Source organism: Neoarius graeffei, chromosome 2, assembly GCF_027579695.1.
Source record: "Neoarius graeffei isolate fNeoGra1 chromosome 2, fNeoGra1.pri, whole genome shotgun sequence".
NCBI classification, from domain to species: Eukaryota; Metazoa; Chordata; class Actinopteri; order Siluriformes; family Ariidae; genus Neoarius; species Neoarius graeffei.
This window is the reverse complement of record NC_083570.1, coordinates 79,444,666-79,464,232: the sequence shown is the minus strand read 5'-3', so window position 1 is coordinate 79,464,232 and position 19,567 is coordinate 79,444,666. Positions and strand designations below refer to the sequence as shown.

The window sequence follows — 19,567 nt, the reverse complement described above, 5'->3', positions numbered from 1 at the left end:
GCTGTATCAAGGAATAATCATTTAGCGCATCTACAAACAATAAGTCATTACAGAGGTATATCACTCCTCAACACTACAGGCAAGGTATTCACTTGCGTCATCCTGCAGTGACTACAAAGGCTGGCAGAGAGAGTGCTCCTAGAAAGTCAGTGCAGGTTCCACTCCAACAGGTCTACCATAGATATGATTTTCTTGCCTCACCAACTGCAAGAGAAGTGCTGTGAGCAACAGAAACCTCTATTCATTGCTTTTTGTGGACTTAACAAAAGCCTATAACACTGTCAGCAGATCAGGATTATATCATGTCCTCAAAATGATTGGCTGTCCTCCTGTTACTGAGTCTCATAGCATCCTTCCATGATGATGCAAGCCACTGTTCAATTTGATGGATCCATATCTAACAGCTTTCCAATAAGAAGTGGCGTTAAGCAAGGGTGTGTTCTTGCTCCGACACTTTTTAATATATACTATTGCAGTATTGCTTGAAACTGCCTTCAAGGACTCACCTGGAGACATTCTTCTTCATTGGAGAGCACATGGTTCACTATTCAATCTGGCAAGACTCAAGGCAAAGACCAAAGTGAAGCAAGCAACACTAAGGTAACTGCTTTTTTGCTGATGATGCGGCACTTGTTACCTACAGTCAGACCACCTTGCAAGAGATTATAGGTAGTCTGAACAAGACGTGTAAAGCATTTTCTCTGGTTGTCAGTGTCAAGAAGATGGTTGTTCTAACCCAAGGAATACCCTCCAGCACTGATGCACTTAGACTTGATGGAAGACCACTTGAAATCTTCCTGAAATTCTGCTACCTGGGATGAACAGTGACATCTGTTGTCTCCCTCGATGAAGAACTCAGCTGCAGAATCGGAAAAGCTGCCACAACTTTTGGCAGGCTGATAAAATGAGCTGTCAGCAGATCAGGATTATATCATGTCCTCAAAATGTACAAGTACTTGACCACCAAGACATGCATGTGCATCTACAAAGCCTGTGTACTCAGCACACTACTCTATGCCTCTGAGACATTGGCTATCTACAAGTGGCAGGAGAGAAAACTCAACTCATTTCAACTTTTCACTGCCTCCATAAAATTCTAGGCATCAGCTGGCAGGACAAGGTACCAAACTTAAGGGTCCTCAAGATGGCAGACCAAATGACCATAACCTCCATCATGAGCAAGAGAAGACTGAGATGGCTTGGACATGTGAAGAAGATGGAAATTCCAAATTTCAAAGCAACTCCTGTTTGGTGAGCTTACAAATGCACAACGTTCTCACAGAAGGCCCAAGCTACGCTTCAAAGATGTGTGCAAGGACACCATGAAGCATTTTGGAATTGACCACTCCTCCTGGGAATGTATCATGGCAGTCCGGTCTGCATGGCAAAGTGCGTTGAAGACAGGAACTACTCTGCAGGAAGAACGCCTGCGCTCAGACTGGGAAGAGAAGCACCATTGTAGAAAGCAGAGTGCCTATACAGCACCTGGGGATGTTAACTTTCCATGCTGCTTGTGTGGCCGCCTCTGCAGATCAAACATTGGCAGAATCAGCCATGAGCAAAGGTGTATTACAAAGAGACCTACTCACGCATCACCAAAGCTGTTAAGACCATCTGTCAAGACACAAAGAGCCAATATAGGTCATCTGATAGTTAGATGGAGACCTGGAAAGGCCTACAAGCCACAGTGTCTTGCACCCATTATGAAATTTGGTGGAAGATCGATGACACTCTTCAGCAAGGCTGGAATGGGTCAGATTTTTGTTTGTGAAGGACATATGAAACAAGCCATGTACAGTGTCTTGCAAAAGTATTCATCTCCCTTAGTGTTTGTCCCATTTTGTTGCACTACAAGCTGGAATGAAAATGGATTTTTGGGGGTATGTCTGTGAAGGTTCTCAGTCATCCAGATCATCGTAAACTATAGGTGCTAAATACCTGGACCTCCCCACTAGTCAGACAGAACTGAAGAAGCCTTTTGGATGAGAGGTGAAACGTCATCAAGAATTTCAAGCAAGTCCAGTTGCCTTCTTTAGCACCTATGGGATTTTGGGGGGGGGTAGCACTGTTTGAGTTACACGACATGCCGATCACTTTAAAAGATGCAAATTGTTTTTTATTGTGACACAAACAATAATTAAGATGAAAAATAGACATCTGGAGTGTGCATAGGTATTCACCCCCTTTCATATGAAACCCCTAAGTAAGAGCTGGTCCAACCAATTCACCTCATAAGTCACATAATTAGTTGATCCACCTGTGTGCAATCAAAGTGTCACATGATCTGTCACATGATGTCTGTATAAATCAACCTGTTCTGGAAGGACACTAACTCTGCAACACTACTAAGCAAGCAACATGTAAACCAAGAAGCACTCCAAACAGGTCAGAGACAAAGTTGTGGAGAAGTACAGATCAGGGTTGAGTTATAAAAAAAATCTCAAACTTTGAATATCCCATGGAGCACCATTAAATCCATCCATTCATTATCCATAACCACTTTTCCTGCGTAGGGTCGTGGGCAAGCTGGAGCCTATCCCAGCTGACTATGGGCGAGAGGCAGAGTACACCCTGGACAAGTCTCCAGGTCATCACAAGACCAACACATCGAGACAAACAACCATTCACACTCACATTCACACCTACAGTCGATTTAGAGCCACCAATTAGCCTAACGTGCAAGTCCTTGGATTGTGGGGGAAACCAGAGCACCCAGAGGAAACATGGGGAAAACATGCAAACTCCACACAGAAAAGCCCCCGTTAGCCACTGGATTCGATCCCAGAACCTTCTTGCTGTGAGGCGACAGTACTAACCACTACACCACTGTATCACCACCATTAAATCCATTATATCAAAATGAAAAGAATAAGGTACCACTACAAGCCGGACAAGAGAAGGCCACCCACCAAAACTCACAGACTGGGCAAGGAGGGCATTAATCAGAGATGCAACAAAGACACCAAAGATAACAAAGAAGGAGCTGCAAAGATCCACAGCGGTGATGGGAGTATCCATCCATAGCGCAACTTTAAGCCGTACATTCCACAGAGTGGAACTTTATGGAAGAATGGCCAGAAAAAAGCCATTGTTTAAAGAAAAAAAAAGAAAACATATTTGAAGTTTGCCCAACACCATGTGGCAGACTCCCCAAACACATGGAAGATCTCATCTCATTATCTCTAGCCGCTTTATCCTGTTCTACAGGGTCGCAGGCAAGCTGGAGCCTATCCCAGCTGACTACGGGCGAAAGGCGGGGTACACCCTGGACAAGTTGCCAGGTCATCACAGGGCTGACACATAGACACAGACAACCATTCACACTCACATTCACGGTCAATTTAGAGTCACCAGTTAACCTAACCTGCATGTCTTTGGACTGTGGGGGGAAAACGGAGCACCCGGAGGAAACCCACACGGACACGGGGAGAACATGCAAACTCCGCACAGAAAGGCCCTTGCCGGCCACGGGGCTCGAACCCGGACCTTCTTGCTGTGAGGCGACAGCGCTAACCACTACACCACCGTGCCGCCCCACATGGAAGATGAGACTAAAATTAAAATTTTTATCCATCAAGGGAAACACCATGTGTGGTGCAAACCCAATACATCAAACCTTGAGGTGGATGAACTACAACAGCAGAAGACCATATCAGGTTATACTCTTAATCGGGTACTAATAATTCTGGTGGGCACTGTATCTGGAGACACACACTGGAAAGCCTACAGAAAATAAACAAACATTTATTATGTTTCAGCCAGTGAGCAATGACTTTATTTCTCACAATTCTGTATTGCTGCAAGTGACTGATGTCACCCCTGAGGATTCAAATCTAACAACTAAGGCACAAAATAAACTGCTTTTTGCTCAAGGGTTTATGCTTTTTTTCTGCAAGCAGCAATACTAACGGCTGAAATATTGTACCATGTTCCAGACAATAACACACAAAAAAAACCTCTCTACTTGAAAGAAGAGAACATATCAAGGCCAGCCCACCGGAAGCATTTCAAACATCAAAGTTATCAAACCATCGTTTACTCCTGGGTATGGACAGCAAGCTCTGTGTTATGTCAATTTCTAACAGCTTCACTGCTTTCATTTTAAGCATGATAGATGGCGAGGGCTTACTCACTAACGCTATTTAATCACCATGAAGTTAGGACTCTGGTGATGCTTTCAGGTTTTTTTTGTTGCCATAACTAAATCTACTGCTCTGGCAGCTCACTGCCACTTTCAAGTATCCTTTGTATCATTTCACACACTGCAGCTGATAAATGCAGAATTGCAGTACCCCTGACATATCCTCCTATCACATAACAGATAAAGCTAGCAAGTCTCCTACGCATTCAGCTTGCAGCTTTGTTCTATGAGGTGTCAAATAGTACTAGCGGGCAGTGAAATGACATGCCTCACTGACACTTATTAACAATAAACACAATCAGTCATGGACAAAAAGTGGAACAAGGATCATGAAAGATGTGATGTTCATCTGTTAAAGTCAGTACCTTAAGGCCATACTGGAAGAATAGTAAAGCTAGACCAAATCAATCATCCCTCTCTTTCTTTATCCTACATCAATTTCAGGTGTAAAAATGTATCTGAACAATAACGATGAGAGATGCCTGCCTGGAGTGGCCATGTAAGACTGTCCTTGAGTCAGACAACAAAAAGGAATAGTAACAAATCAATGGTAATACACATCAGCAACAGCACAAAGGTTTATTCTTCGTGTTTCATTTTGTGTGCATCCAAGTTTTCTATAGATAAATAACTGCATAAATTTATTCCATAAAAGACTGATCTACTGTCAAAAGATACCGTACTTGGTATGAATGTGAATGTTACAGTCTGCCATGTGTTTAGAACAGCATGGTATCTTTGCTCAGCTATTCAATAGAACTGGATTATGTGTTGACTAAAGGGATTAGTGCATTTTCTAGCCAAGTAAACTCAACCCTCAAGCTTTAAAATCCCACGTACTCTACAGTACATGAAGGAAAGTGAAAGTGTCAGTGAGACAAAGAGGGAAAGAAAGAGGGGGAAAAAAATCCTGCCTCCAAGCCTTCAGCTATGGCAGATGGTTACTCATGGTTAGTGTTTTCCAAAATTGAGAACACCTTCCACTACAAAAATGGTCAAGGTTTAATTCCTAATTCATACTTCCCTTTTCTGAGTACAAGGGCTTCTGGATGAAGAGGCAACTTTCCCCGATTCACTTCAGTGCTGCCTATGGCAACTGTCATGGCAGACTGGAAGAATGGGTTTGTTTCACGTGATGCAGAGTATAAGTGGAGTGATACAACTCTTCAGTTTAATGAAGTGTTTTGTTTTGTTTTTAAATGAACTTCTGAATGGGACCTGTAAAAAAAACCCTGTCCTTTTGCCTGGCCTGCCCTGAGGGATTGACTAATGAAGAGTACACATTGATCTATACAACACTGATACAATCCAAAGTGGGGATGGCTTGCCTAATAGACAGACTCCAGTGAAGAAATCTTAAGGCTGTCTTGATACAGAACTAGGAAGTTATATGACTGATGAATGCAGATATAGAGACACAGTCTATCTCTAAAACACTCTCATTTCTTAGGGCTTTGGTATTCACCTTGCATCATGGACAAAGAAACAAGATAGAGAAAATGCAGGCAGGACCAGACATAATATTAACTTCTCTTTGGGAGGTGGAGGGATTGAGAGAAAAGGACAGATGAACAGTAGACGGATACAGATGTGTGAGAAAATGAGCTGATTGTCACAGAACAGGTGGCTCTACTGTCTTTAATATATAAGCTCCTTACACACACACACACACACACACACTTTATATATATATATATATATATATATATATATATATATATATATATATTCATTTATTCTTTATTCTTATTTAAAGGGGAGCACATTTGTCACAGTGGGAGTGGAGTGGTGGCTCAGTGGGAAGTAATAGCACTCTTTCATTTGTTCTCTGTTTTGGCGATGCAACTATGTTGAAGAGCTGTGCAACTTCACTGGTATTGACAGAAACACAATTTTTCCTCTCATTTCATGGCTTGAATCGATTCACTAGAGTATAATCATCTTGACAGCTCACATGTGTGAGTGGTGCATTGTTTCCTGAAAGCTTTTTCAAAGCGGGTGAGCTGTGATACAGACATAGGCATTGCAGAGACTTGTTTATTCCCCTCTGTGTTTCTCCTCTTGCATCACTGAGTGAAAAGAATGTGTCTTCCTGACATAGGGAGCTTTAAACCACCTTTCACTATTCTACTGTCCATCTGGTGAAAACAGAGCAATCATATGAAAAGCAAACATACAAAATTCACTCTTTGTCTCTCTGTCATTTTCTCTCTCTTATACAGACACATGCACACATAGAAACCAGGCATAACAGGTGGGCTGGAGACCCAAGAAATCATGGGAGTGTTTTTAAAAACTTATTTATTTATTTATTTATTTATTTATAACAAACTCATTATTGGCTTGCTTGGCTTCTTTTCTACTTCAGTCCAGTGTTGAATTTAAATCAAGAATAAAAAGCGTGAGGCAATGCCTGAAAAACAGCTTTGGCAGAAAGCCTGTAACTTGAGGAAAATCCCCCAACATTTCTGTCAGGGTCTGGGCCTGACACAAACTTATAGCTGAGCTGAACATTGGGAGAGGAGTGTTTCTTAGGGTCCACCAGCATTTTATCACAGTTTAACTAGTGATTTTTAATTTATACTTTCTATGATAATGAGAAATATAAACAATGTGATAGTGTAAACAACTAAAATTCTTTAGCACCTCTAATTTAACCAATGGATTTGCTGAAAGACATGGAGAAAGGATATGTTAGAGAGAGAAAAGGAAGATGAGAAAAAAACAGTCAAGGGGAAATGTGAAAGCAATGAATCCAGTAATATCCATAAGGAAATAGCTAGAATATTTGACGTTAGAATAGATAAGATCTTTATAGCTCAGCAGAAACTGTTTTGAAACATAAGTGCATAAAAGGTATGTGGAAAATTTGCAAGTATCTCAGCAGGTCAAGCAGGATGTTGGAGAAGGAGGGGGCGATAATACAGTATGAGAGAGAGAGAGAGAGAGAGAGAGAGAGAGGTTACTGACTCTCACAGCATGGAGAAAGGAGTGAATGAGAGAAACAGTTGGAGAAAATGATGAGAAAGTCGGAAGGTGAGTCAAACAGAGAAAAGGACATTCTCTCCTTAGGGGAGGTAACAGCATGTCTCTGAATCAGGGTTGGAAGATTTCCTTCTGAATTTTTCATGAAAGCTTGATGGCAGCATATGGATGGAGGTGCTTTATGTGTTTCACAGACTATAAAAAAGCACATAGTGAAAAAAAAAAACATCTAGGTTTTTGTCGTTTCACATGCCAAACAGAAACTGATTGATTTACTCTTTACAAGAACACAAGAATACAAGAAGAGTACAAGAAAGTCAGGGGATAGTGTATGGCATCATATTGTGTGCAATATGTTTGGCTTTGCAACCCTCACAAATATACTCCAACTGCTCAGGAAAGGAAGAGAAAAATAAAGTGAGCCATACCTGTTGTCATTCAGTTGTGTGTATCTGGGCTGTGGGTCAGAATCTCTGTCATTTACATCGTAACTTGCATCTGGATCCTGAGGAGAAAAGTACAATCCAGTGAATAGGAGTGCTGTAGTTCTCATTATAAGACTGCCATTCTGTCATTTCACAGATATAACCCCAAAACTTAGGAATTGAAAGAAAGGCTGGCTAAAAAAGACAGAAATGCAGTATCTTTCTGGAGAAACAGTTCCCTTTATGGCATAAGGCCTGTAAAATATTTTTATTTTATATTTTCTACCATTTACATGTGTTCACTAAACTTTGAAGGGACAATACTGACTTTGAGACTTCTGAGATGTGAGGAAAATACTCACATAATTCTGTACTAGGTCTGGGTGATCTTTCTCAATGCCATCATCCAGGATGGTAATGACGACTCCTCTGCCTGTGAAGCCCTGAGCCCAGGCTTCTTTTACCTGTAGGTCTTGCCGACTGGGGTTGTACTGCGAAAATAAAGCTAGACTTCAGAATACATCTCAGACTGGTGATAATAAAGACTGGGTACTCAGTTTACTCAACATGAAAGATTAAACTATAATATTGCTTCTCTTTGGGGTAGCACACTGGAAATACATCTCAAACAGATGCAAGTCCAGATGGAAAATTAAATAAAACGAGTGACAGAAATGAGTCTAGTTAATGAACATAAAGTATGAGCAGTAAATTCAGTAGTTTGCATTAAATTAAAAGATACTACCTATTGTGATGTTGGTTAAGTGATTCTTTTTTTCAATAGCTTGGGTGCAATTTTCTACAACATGCTCTCTTGTATTCTGTCACAATATTGCACAGCTATTCATTATTTGGCAGACAAAAAATTTATTATTACACTACTTGTTTTCAAACAAGATCACACTGCAACTAAATATAACTGAAATAAGAATATAATCCCATCTAGAAGAAGAAGCCTTTATTTTTGTCACATGTACATTCAAGCACAGCAAAATTCCTCCTCTGCATTTAACCCATCTGAAGCAGTGAACACACGCATGCCCACACAAGTGAGCAACGAGCACGCGCACACACACACACACACACACACACACACACACACACACACACACACACACACACACACACACAGAGCATTGGGCAGCTATGCTACAGCACCTGGGGAGCAGTTGGGGGGTTAGGTGCCTTACTTCAGCCATGATACAGAGGAAGGGGAAAGTGCTGTTCATTCACTCAATTCCCCTCATGTTTTTCCTGCCGGTTCCGGGAAGTAAACCGGCAATTCTTTGGGCCCAAGGCTGCTTCTCTAACCTTCAGGCCATGGCTGCCCAATCTAATACTGGAGTCTGAAATTGTTCATGCATAATTGCATTTAAAATGCTTGAAAGACCTTTTATTTTTTGTGATTAAAATATCTCTTGTCAATGTATCGTGTCATGATTCTTAATACATTTTTAATGTCTCAAACTGCCATAACCTTCCTTAAATACACACACACACACACACACACACACACACACACACACACACACACACACACTAGCAATACTAGGTTGAAATGCAGTACAGAAAGTGACAAATAACAACAGAAATATAAATTTCTAAAGTGCCAGAGACACACACTGAGTTTCTGCAGCCCATTTCCCCACATAGCAGCTGTCAGCAGGAACAGCTACACTGGTGCAGGAAGGCATATGTACATCATCAACTGGGGAAACAGTATACTGATTCAGCCAAACACACACATGCAAATATATAGCAAACCTGATAGGAGACCATAAACTTCTATTTGCTTCTCTCTCTTTCTTTCTTTGTCCTTTTTTCATTGAAGGTTCTGACTGCAGAGTTGAATTGTGGGCAAAAATGTTCTATTTCTATTGCTGTTGGAGTTTAGAGATTTTTTGCGATTATGTGAAGTTGATTTGAATTGAAATTAAGTAGTTTCGCTGCTGCACACACCGTGTATCCAATGTGTGAATATTTTGCCAAGATAAAATGCGTCCTGCATTTTACAATTCCGGAGATTGCTGAAGCAAGTGAGCAACAATATCACATGACCACCATGGGGCGTGTTTGAACTAATTTTAGCCAAAACAAGTCAGAGTGGGCAAACCTGGTTGGACTCCACTCATTCACAAATGGGATAAGGTTCTTATACTGGAACGCAGTGTTTTCTTTTCTCCAAACATAACACTTCTCATTTAAACCAAAAAGTTCTATTTTGGTCTCATCTGTCCACAAAACATTTTTCCAATAGCCTTCTGGCTTGCCCACGTGATCTTTAGCAAACTGCAGCCGAGCAGCAATGTTCTTTTTGGAGAGCAGTGGCTTTCTCCTTGCAACCCTGCCATGCACACCATTGTTATTCAGTGTTCTCCTGATGGTGGACTCATGAACATTAACATTAGCCAATGTGAGAGAGGCCTTCAGTTGCTTAGAAGTTACCCTAGGGTCCTTTGTGACCTTGTTGACTATTACACGCCTTGCTCTTGTAGTGATCTTTGTTGGTCGACCACTCCTGGGGAGGGTAACAATGGTCTTGAATTTCCTCCATTTGTACACAATCTGTCTGACTGTGGATTGGTGGAATCCAAACTCTTTAGAGATGGTTTTGTAACCTTTTCCAGCCTCATGAGCATCAACAATGCTTTTTCTGAGGTCCTCAGAAATCTCCTTTGTTCGTACCATGACACACTTCCACAAACATGTGTTGTGAAGATCAGACTTTGATCGATCCCTGTTCTTTAAATAAAACAGGGTGCCCACTCACACCTGATTGTCATCCCATTGATTGAAAACACTTGACTCTAATTTCACCTTCAAATTAACTGCTAATCCTAGAGGTTCACATACTTTTGCCACTCACAGATCTGGAATATTGGATAATTTTCCTCAATAAATAAATGACCAAGCATAATATTTTTGTCTCATTTATTTAACTGGGTTCTCTTTATCTACTTTTAGGACTTGTCTGAAAATCTGGTGATGTTTTAGGTCATATTTATGCAGAAATATAGAAAATTCTAAAGGGTTCACAAACTTTCAAGCACCACTGTAACAGCACTGCTGAATCCACTCTTATTAAAATGATAGAGAACTGGTTGCATATACAATAGAGAGGCAACTGCTGACACGATTTTAGTTAACTGGCCACTTTTATTGAAAAAAACAATCACTGTAAAGAAGCCAACTTCCATAACTGAAAAAGACTGCTCTCCTCTCTGGAAATAAATCACCTACAAAAGCACTCATTCCATTATCACCACACAGGATCTTTGAAAGTAGCTCTGCATATGTTTTTGAATGCAAATTGATTTGGGTTGAAACAACTGAAATATTTGAATAAATTGTACTTCCATACATCCATCCATTATCCATACATGTCAACCTTTGGTCAATCAAACCTGTATAACCAACCTCCAAAATCCGTATTTCCCTTATAAAATCCGTATAAGATGCAAATTAAAATAATTTACCTAAAATTTGAATGATAATTAACAATGATGTATCCAAGTTACTTTTTATTCAATATTAATAACAATAAACCTTCAGAATGAATACAAAGCTCCAATGTTTGACAAAAACACAAAGTGTCACTCTAATGTTCTGAATTGTACTCCATGACAGCTTTTTTTAGCAGTCTGCACCAATACCTCACGAGGCTGCATGTCACAGCAAGTGTCTGTGTTGATCTTGCCGGAGTGCCCATTCAGAATCTTTTCAGTTGCTAGTGAAAGTCGCTCAGGTGGAAATACGCATTTCAAACAAAATGTTACTTCACGGCTGGCGGGATTCTCGCAATGTGGTGTGCGCATGATCAAAAGTGGAACGAAGTCTCGCTACCACAAGATAACGTGCGATTTCATAAGACTCTTTATTGGCCGTTTGTGCTTTCTGTGGTGTACAGTACGTTTGTAAATGTTATGCGCTCTTTTATCATCGTGGGAATTGATTATAGCTCTAAATAAATATTGAAGTTTTTTTAAAGAATCCGTATAACTTTATTTGTACGCCTGTATACTACGTTTATTGAATCAAATCTGTATAAAATACGGACATTCCGTATAGGTTGACATGTATGATTATCTGTAGCCGCTTATCCTATCCTACAGGGTCGCAGGCAAGCTGGAGCCTATCCCAGCTCACTATGGGTGAGAGGCAGGGTACACCCTGGACAAGTCGCCAGGTTATCACAGGGCTGACACATAGAGACAAACAACCATTCACACCTACTGTCAATTTAGAGTCACCAGTTAGCCTAACCTGCATGTCTTTGGACTGTGGGGGAAACCGGAACACCCAGAGGAAACCCACACAGACACAGGGAGAACATGCAAACTCCACACAGTTTGTGGAGCCCTCACCGGCCGCTGGGCTCGAACCCAGGATCTTCTTGCTGTGAGGCGACAGTGCTAACCACTACACCACCGTGCCGCCCCTAAATTGTACTTCTCATTGAGAAACTGTATCCAGTTATTTAATTTTCCCTATTTCTCTCTGTACATTTGCCTGCCCATCACTCTTTTTTCCTGTTAATTGACTAAATACTAATTAATGATTAGCATCTTTCAATTATGATTTTTTTTAAGTACAGTGCTAAAATTGTTCGACAATCTCTATTGCTCTATTCATTCATTATATTTTCAGGAGTGAATATGACTGCATTGTACCGATCAAACTATAATTGTAGGCGCTTGTTTAAATGCAAAAAGAGATTAATACAGATGGTGGCGTTCCATTGACAAATTCAATTAAAATGCAGACAAACCACTGTATGTTAATTGAAAATTCTAAAACAAAAGCCATTGGCAGTCTTGTTCATTTGCGTGACAACAATTTAACAAACAGGATTCATTAGCACTGATTGATTGCATATGGCTGAAGAACAGACTCCTGAGTAAAGCTGGATGTACTTACCAAGTACCACTGCTGGGGGAACTTTGGGTCTGTAGGCTCGCTGTAAATATCCCTCTTTCTCCTCCGCTTGGCAACCTGCTGTTCTGCCCAAACCACCTAAAAAGAGATGAAAGACACACACACACACACACACACCAAAAGATTCAAACACCTGCTGGTTCAAACACTAAGAAACCAACACACTGAAAAGTTCACACACTATACACCTGCAGTGCTTTGAAACCTACATTATCCTTTACATCTGCATTTACATCTCAAGCATGTAATTTTCTCCAGACCATTAAATCAGAATTTTAAATGTCCTCTTTCTGCAGTAGAGTTTTAGACTCATTTGACACACTTGATTTAATCTGACAGCCCCTGTGTGTGTGTGTGTGTGTGTGTGACAGAGAGACTAGTTTGACCCATTCTTTATCATGGTCCTGCTCTGGGAACTTTCCAATAAATGAGGGTGTTTTCACGTCTCTAGTTCATTTGCTCTGGAATCAGTTGATGAGATTGTGAACTCGGAGTGTTTTCATCTTGGTTCAGGTACTTTTCACAAAGAGAAAAATCCGAAAGCATGTGAGAACTTCCACTCCGTTTATTGGACAGATGTGTCTGGGTTGGGAGCAAGAAAGTAAATACAGGAAAAAGGCCCGGTGTTCTGGTCTAACGCATATTTCTGTGAGTGAAACATTGTGATGCAATTTAACATGGAGAAACAACAGAGTTGGCTCATAACCGTGATAAATATCTGGGCAATATACCAGGTAAAACTATACCAGCAGAATGCTGAATACACTTTGAAGAAAAGTCTTGAAAATACTACATTGCTTCATATTTTGCAAAGAGACTTACTGCATTCAGATGGCTAAACAGAACAAGGGAGCTTATACTGAGCATGTAGAAGAAGAAGAAGAAGAAGAAGAAGAGAAGAAGCCTTTATTTGTCACATGCACACGCAAGCACAATGAAATTCATCCTCTACATTTAATCCATATGAAGCAGTGAACACACACACACACGTGAGCAATGAGCACACACACATACCGTAGCCAGAGGCAGTGGGCAGCTATGCTACAGTGCCCAGGGAGCAACTGGGGGTTAGGTGCCTTGCTCAAGGGCACTTCAGCCCAACCTCAGGCCATGGCTGCCCCATGTTAACCTAACTGCATGTCTTTGAATTGTGGGGGAAACCAGAGCACCCGGAGGAAACCCATGCAGACACGGGGAGAACATGCAAACTCCACACAGAAAGGCCCTATCAGCCGCTGGGCTCAAACCCAGAACCTTCTTGCTGTGAGGCGACAGTGTTAACCACTACACCACTGTGCCTCCCAACAACATGCTACATGTTGCTACATGTACAGCAACATGCTAACCATCAACAAATTCATTCTCCAGCTAGCTGCTATTACTACTACACAAGCTGTTACAGTTCGTGTCCTCTGCTTCATCCCAGAATGCAAAGCACACCTGGGTACAGGAGCTGTATAGCTCAAACTTGTAGAGTACACCTGGTAGTTGGATCTGATCAAGAACGGATCACATTCCCACCACAAATAAACTGCTTCAGACTTCATTTGGGTCTGGACTGAGACCACCTTGTTTAAAGAGACTCATTGCGGTTGTTTTGGTCTGCACCCGAGTGTGGTTACTGTGTGTGAGTGTGATTACTGTCCAAAAGAAATGCACCAAGGGGGATAAATGAACCAGAGTCCAATTAAAATGAACTAAAATGTGCAGGTATGAAAACACCCTGAGAGTCTTGTGGGTAGTACAGAGACAATTAGTGTTAACCAGAGATTTTAAAATATCAGAAACGATGTCTTTAAAAGTACACACAGGCCCTCCTACATCTACAAACACACAACAAACATGAAGAACCACAAATATCTCCAGCAGGACACATTTCCCAGTCCTGCTGCTCTTTAATCCGAGCTTCTGTTTGAGCACAAAGAGCAAAGAGACATGAAGTCTTAGCACTTTCCCTTTTGCAAGGTGCTTTATCTTTCTTGGCCTTTTCTCTGCGACTTTGCATCTTGTTTTAAGTCTTGGCTTTCCATGTTTCACTCTTCTCCACACATTTCTCACCCTTTCTCTGCTTTTTCCATATTTTTATAGCATTATTAAAAAAATACTTGGATAGACTTAATTGAGATTTTTTTATTTACACAATATGTCTTATGTTAGAATGTGCAAAATGAACATTTTTATTGTGACAAAGCTTAATTAAATGGGTCGATATTTAGTAGAATCACTTGACAAGTTTGCGTTTTGTCAGATTCTATAAAGAATGTTGGTGGAAAGCAGTTTTCTCTTCTTGCAGTAGATTCTCAATCAGATTGAGGTCACTAGATTTTGACTGAATTTTAATCCATGCAGGTTTCAAACACTCCAGAATAGCTTTGGCAGTATGATTAGGGTCATTGTCCTGTTTGAAGGTGCCCCAGTCTCATCTTCCAGACTAACAGTTTTTTTTGGCTGTATTTGGCTCCATCCATGTTCTCCTCAAACTTGACTCGTCTACCAGGCCCTGCTCATAAAAATCATCCCCACAACATGATGTTATCATTAACATGCTTCACAAACATTTTTCCATATGAGTCTCCAACACAGGATTTCATATGCCTTTTTTCAATAATGGTTTTGTTTTTGCTGCACTTCCCTAAAGCCAGGCTATGACTGTCCTGTGAACAGCTTCTCCCATCTAAATTGTGGAGCTCTCAAGCTCCTTAAGAGATACACATGTCCTCTTGGTTGCTTCTCTGACTAATGTCATCCTCATTTAGTCACTGAGTTTTGGTGGACAGCCTATTCTATAGAGATCTTGCAGTCACGTGACCGGAAAGTACACAGCTGCCATCTTGTCGGTAAAAAACACCGCTGAATACTGGTGCACTCGTGTACAGAATGGATCAATTTCAACCGATGGACTACATGGCTCATTTTTCTAATGAACAGATAACTAGATATATGTCTAAAATAAACAATCTACAGATTAGTGACCCTTATGGCTTACTGGATGGAGTTTTCACGACCGGATTTTGAACTGCCAGCGGAATACCCAGACGTGTACAGTATAATTACCTCATTAACTTTGCCTCGCTGTTCAGTGGTGAAGCACTGCATGCTTATAAATCTCTGGACAGTTATCTCTACAGAAATTCAGGATTTGTCAGCGACTCAGATGTGGCATCTTGTAAACAAGAATCCTCATTGGACGGGTAAGTCACTTAAGTATTGAGTATAGCACTGACCAGCCGATTATAGAATAGAATAAGGTAATTCCAGCTGTAATTCCAAATCATCTGTTTTGTTTACCATGGATCTGGCGTTGGAGAGGTAGAGGCTTAGCAGTGAAGGTTTGAGTGGCTGTTTTCTGAGCTTAGTCAACAGGCCGGCTCTGCCTGCAGCCTCGCTTTTGCTTCCGCTCCCGGCGCCACCTCCTTCGCTTTGCTTCCGATAACAATCCACGGAGACTCCGCTGGTCTTGCTATCTCGTCCGGAATGTTGTGTATGCGATGGAAATCACTACAAACCGTCATTTTCTGCTGGAAACCCATGTCCAATAAGTCCATACAGTTGTAGTGGATATTGAAGTCCGGTACAGACGAACAACATGCAAAAATACACACAAAAAACATAAAAAACGCGCATAGGTAGGGAGAGCTTGTAGCCACAGCCGTTGTAGTAGAACTGTATATAGTAGGGTTTTCCAGAAGAAAAGGTAGAAGTAATAGCAGAAGTAGAAGCAGAAGTAGAAGTAGAAGGCGGAAATATGGCGTTTGACCGACAAGATGGCGTCTGTCACAATCTGGATCAGCTGTGACGTCACATGCAAGTGCTCCATAGTTGTGCCATGTTCTTAAAATGTTTGATAATGCATTTGATGTGTTGGTACTCTGGAAGATTTTTTTTTAATAACCAAATCCTGAATGATACTTTTCTAGAACTCTTCCCAGATTTTTTAAACTTTTTTTTTTACAATTCCTTGGTCTTCACAATAATTTTTGGTGTTCTCTGTTGGTATGTAACAAACTCTGGGGCCTTCCAGAAACAAGTGTATTTAAATTGAGATCATGTGACACTTGATAAATAATGACAAGAAGAAGCCTTTATTTATCACACATACACTCAAGCACATACTTAAACACAGTGAAATTCCTCCTCTGCATTTAAATCATCTGAAGCAGTGAGCATTCACACATGCACATGCACACACAAGTGAGCAATGAGCACATAGACATACACAGAGCAGTGGGCAACAACAGTGGCACTTGAAAGTTTGTTAACCCTTTAGAATTTTCTATATTTCTGCATAAATATGACCTAAAAAATCATCAGATTTTCAGACAAGTCCTAAAAGTAGATAAAGAGAACCCAGTTAAATAAATGAGACAAAAAATATTATACTTGGTCGTTTATTTATTGAGGAAAATTATCCAAATGTTACATATCTGTGAGTGGCAAAAGTATGTGAACCTCTAGGATTAGCAGTTAATTTGAAAGTGAAATTGGAGTCAGGTGTTTTCAATCAATGGGATGACAATCAGGTGTGAGTGGGCACCCTGTTTTATTTAAAGAACAGGGATCTATCAAAGTCTGATCTTCACAACATATGTTTGTGGAAGTGTATCATGGCACAAACAAAGGAGATTTCTGAGGACCTCAGAAAAAGCGTTGTTGATGCTCATCAGGCTGGAAAAGGTTACAAAACCATCTCTAAAGAGTTTGGACTCCACCAATCCACAGTCAGACAGATTGGAGGAAATTCAAGACCATTGTTACCCTCCCCAGGAGTGGTCGACCAACAAAGATCACTCCAAGAACAAGATGTGTAATAGTCGGTGAAGTCACAAAGGACCCCAGAGTAACTTCGCAGCAACTGAAAGCCTCTCTCACATTGGCTAATGTTAATGTTCATGAGTCCACCATCAGGAGAACACTGAACAACAATGGTGTGCATGGCAGGGTTGCAAGGAGAAAGCCACTGCTCTCCAAAAAGAACATTGCTGCTCATCTGCAATTTGCTAAAGGTCACATGGACAAGCCAGAAGGCTATTGGAAAAATGTTTTGTGGACGGATGAGACCAAAATAGAACTTTTTGGTTTAAATGAGAAGCATTATGTTTGGATAAAGAAAAAACGCTGCATTCCAGCATAAGAACCTTATCCCATCTGTGAAACATGGTGGTGGTAGTATCACGGTTTGGGCCTATTTTGCTGCATCTGGGCCAGAACCGCTTGCCACCAGTGATGGAACAATGAATTCTGAATTATACCAGCAAATTTTAAAGGAAAATCTCAGGATGTCAGTCCTGCGCGCCATGAACAAGGTGCACCTGTTCTCAATTAATGAACTAAGTTTGGGATTGCGCTGATGCAAGGACGATGCGAAGTATTACACCATGTTCAGTGTGCATTACCAAGCCTTGTTTCCCGTCTTTGTGGTTTACCTGGTTTCTTGACTCCTGTTCCCAATTCTAGTTCTTGTCCTCGTTTTTGCCTCCGACATTCTGTTTGCACCTCGATCGACCCTTTGCCTGTTTTCTCATTTATGACCTTGCCTGCCGATTTGGACTGTTTGCTTTTGTGTGTTTCATGCACTTTTTGTATAGATTGCACTTTGTTCAATAAAACACTTCTGCACATACATCCGCCTCTCTCGTGCATCTGACAGAATACTTTGCCAAAATGGATGTAGCGGACGTGTTTCACTATGCGATCCCACGCCACTTCCAGGTTCCTCTGTCCCTGCCACTCACCTCGTATTTTCATCTGAAGACTGACTGGAGTCCCCCGGCAGTCTATTACGGGATATATCACCCTATGGGATTCAAGCTGTAGTGTGATCTCTTCTACGAGAACCTCCAAGAGCCCAAGCCACCTGAACCCATCTGGGTAAGCTTTGTACTGACATTCATTGCTGGATAAGCATGCAGATGGGTGGACTATCTGATTCGGTTTGAACACCTGTGCTTTCGTAACTCTAAGACTTTCTTTGCCATGCTAAAGTTTATTTTCGAATCCTTAGGAAGGAACCCCATGAAAATTTTTGGGGAGGGGCAATCATGCCAGAGGCTGACCCAGCTGAGGAGGGGCGGCACTCCCGAGCTGCCTCCTGTGGTCGACGCAGTCGAGGAGGGTATTACTCCTAAAGGCAACCACTCCAGTGACCGACTCAGATGAGGAGGCCATCACTCCAGAGTTCTCCATAGTGGCTGAACTAGAGATAGCAGAGGAGGCTGTCTCTTTTGAGCTGGTTTCTCAGCCAGAGCCAGCACCTGTTCCTGCTCCTGCTCCCGTGTCAGAGGCGGAGCCAGCATCTGCTCCAGAGGCAGAGCCAGAGTCAGTGCTAGTGTCTGCTCCAGAGGTGGAGCCAGAGTCAGTGCCAGCATCTGCTCCCATGCCAGAGGTGGAGCCAGCATCTGAGCCTGCGTTAGAGTCTACTCCAGAGGCAGTGCCGGAGCCAGTGTCAGAGTCCACTCCAGAGCCAGTGCCGGAGTCAGAGCTCGAGCCTGAGCCTAGTCCAGAGTCATCGTCATCTACAGAGTTTGTACCCGAGTCCAGTCCAGAGCCCAAGTCGTCTACAGAGCTCGAGTCCAGTCCAGATTCGTCTACAGAGCCCAAGCCCAGTCCAGAGCCGTCTACAGAGCCCAAGCCCAGTCCAGAGCCATCTACAGAGCCCGAGCTCAGTCCAGAGTCCTCTACAGAGCCCGAGCCCAGTCCCGAGCCCTCTACAGAGCCCGAGCCCAGTCCCGAGCCCTCTACAGAGCTCGAGCCCAGTCCAGCGTCGTCTCCAGAGCCCGAGCCCAGTCCAGAGCTGTCTCCAGAGCTCGAGCCCAAATCCAGTCCAGAGTCGCCTTCAGAGCTCGAGTCCAGTCCAGAGTCCATGTCATGTCTCGTGATCAAGCCTACTCCTAGCCAAGAATCCAAGTTGTGTCCAGAGCCTGAGCCCGAACTCCCACCAGGGCCCTGTATGATGGATTTTCGCTCCCAGAAAGAGCTCTTTGGGAGGGGGTTCTGTCAGTCCTGCACACTGTGGTGCGTGCACCAAAAGGTGTGCCTTGGGCTGCGCGCGCGCCGAGTGAGCTCCAGCACTTTGTTCAATTAA

The 19,567-nt window shown here is 42.0% G+C and overlaps 2 protein-coding genes across 2 annotated transcripts in view; one reads left to right on the top strand and one right to left on the bottom strand.

The window, feature by feature from the left end:
- The window catches only part of furinb (furin (paired basic amino acid cleaving enzyme) b), a 91,093-nt gene extending 72,424 nt beyond the window's left edge, over positions 1 to 18,669 (bottom strand). The window contains exons 1-4 of the mRNA XM_060903532.1: positions 18,529 to 18,669; positions 12,469 to 12,564; positions 7,914 to 8,042; positions 7,555 to 7,631 (exon numbers count right to left, since the gene is read on the bottom strand). Of these exons, the coding sequence (XP_060759515.1) occupies positions 7,555 to 7,631; positions 7,914 to 8,042; positions 12,469 to 12,564; positions 18,529 to 18,669 (443 nt within the window). The remainder of the gene's footprint in view (positions 1 to 7,554; positions 7,632 to 7,913; positions 8,043 to 12,468; positions 12,565 to 18,528) is intronic.
- A 190-nt stretch (positions 18,670 to 18,859) lies between these two features.
- LOC132869957 (protein TsetseEP-like) lies at positions 18,860 to 19,567 on the top strand. Its single transcript, XM_060903525.1, has one exon. The coding sequence runs from the start codon at positions 18,860 to 18,862 to the stop codon at positions 19,565 to 19,567; it is 708 nt and encodes a 235-aa protein (XP_060759508.1).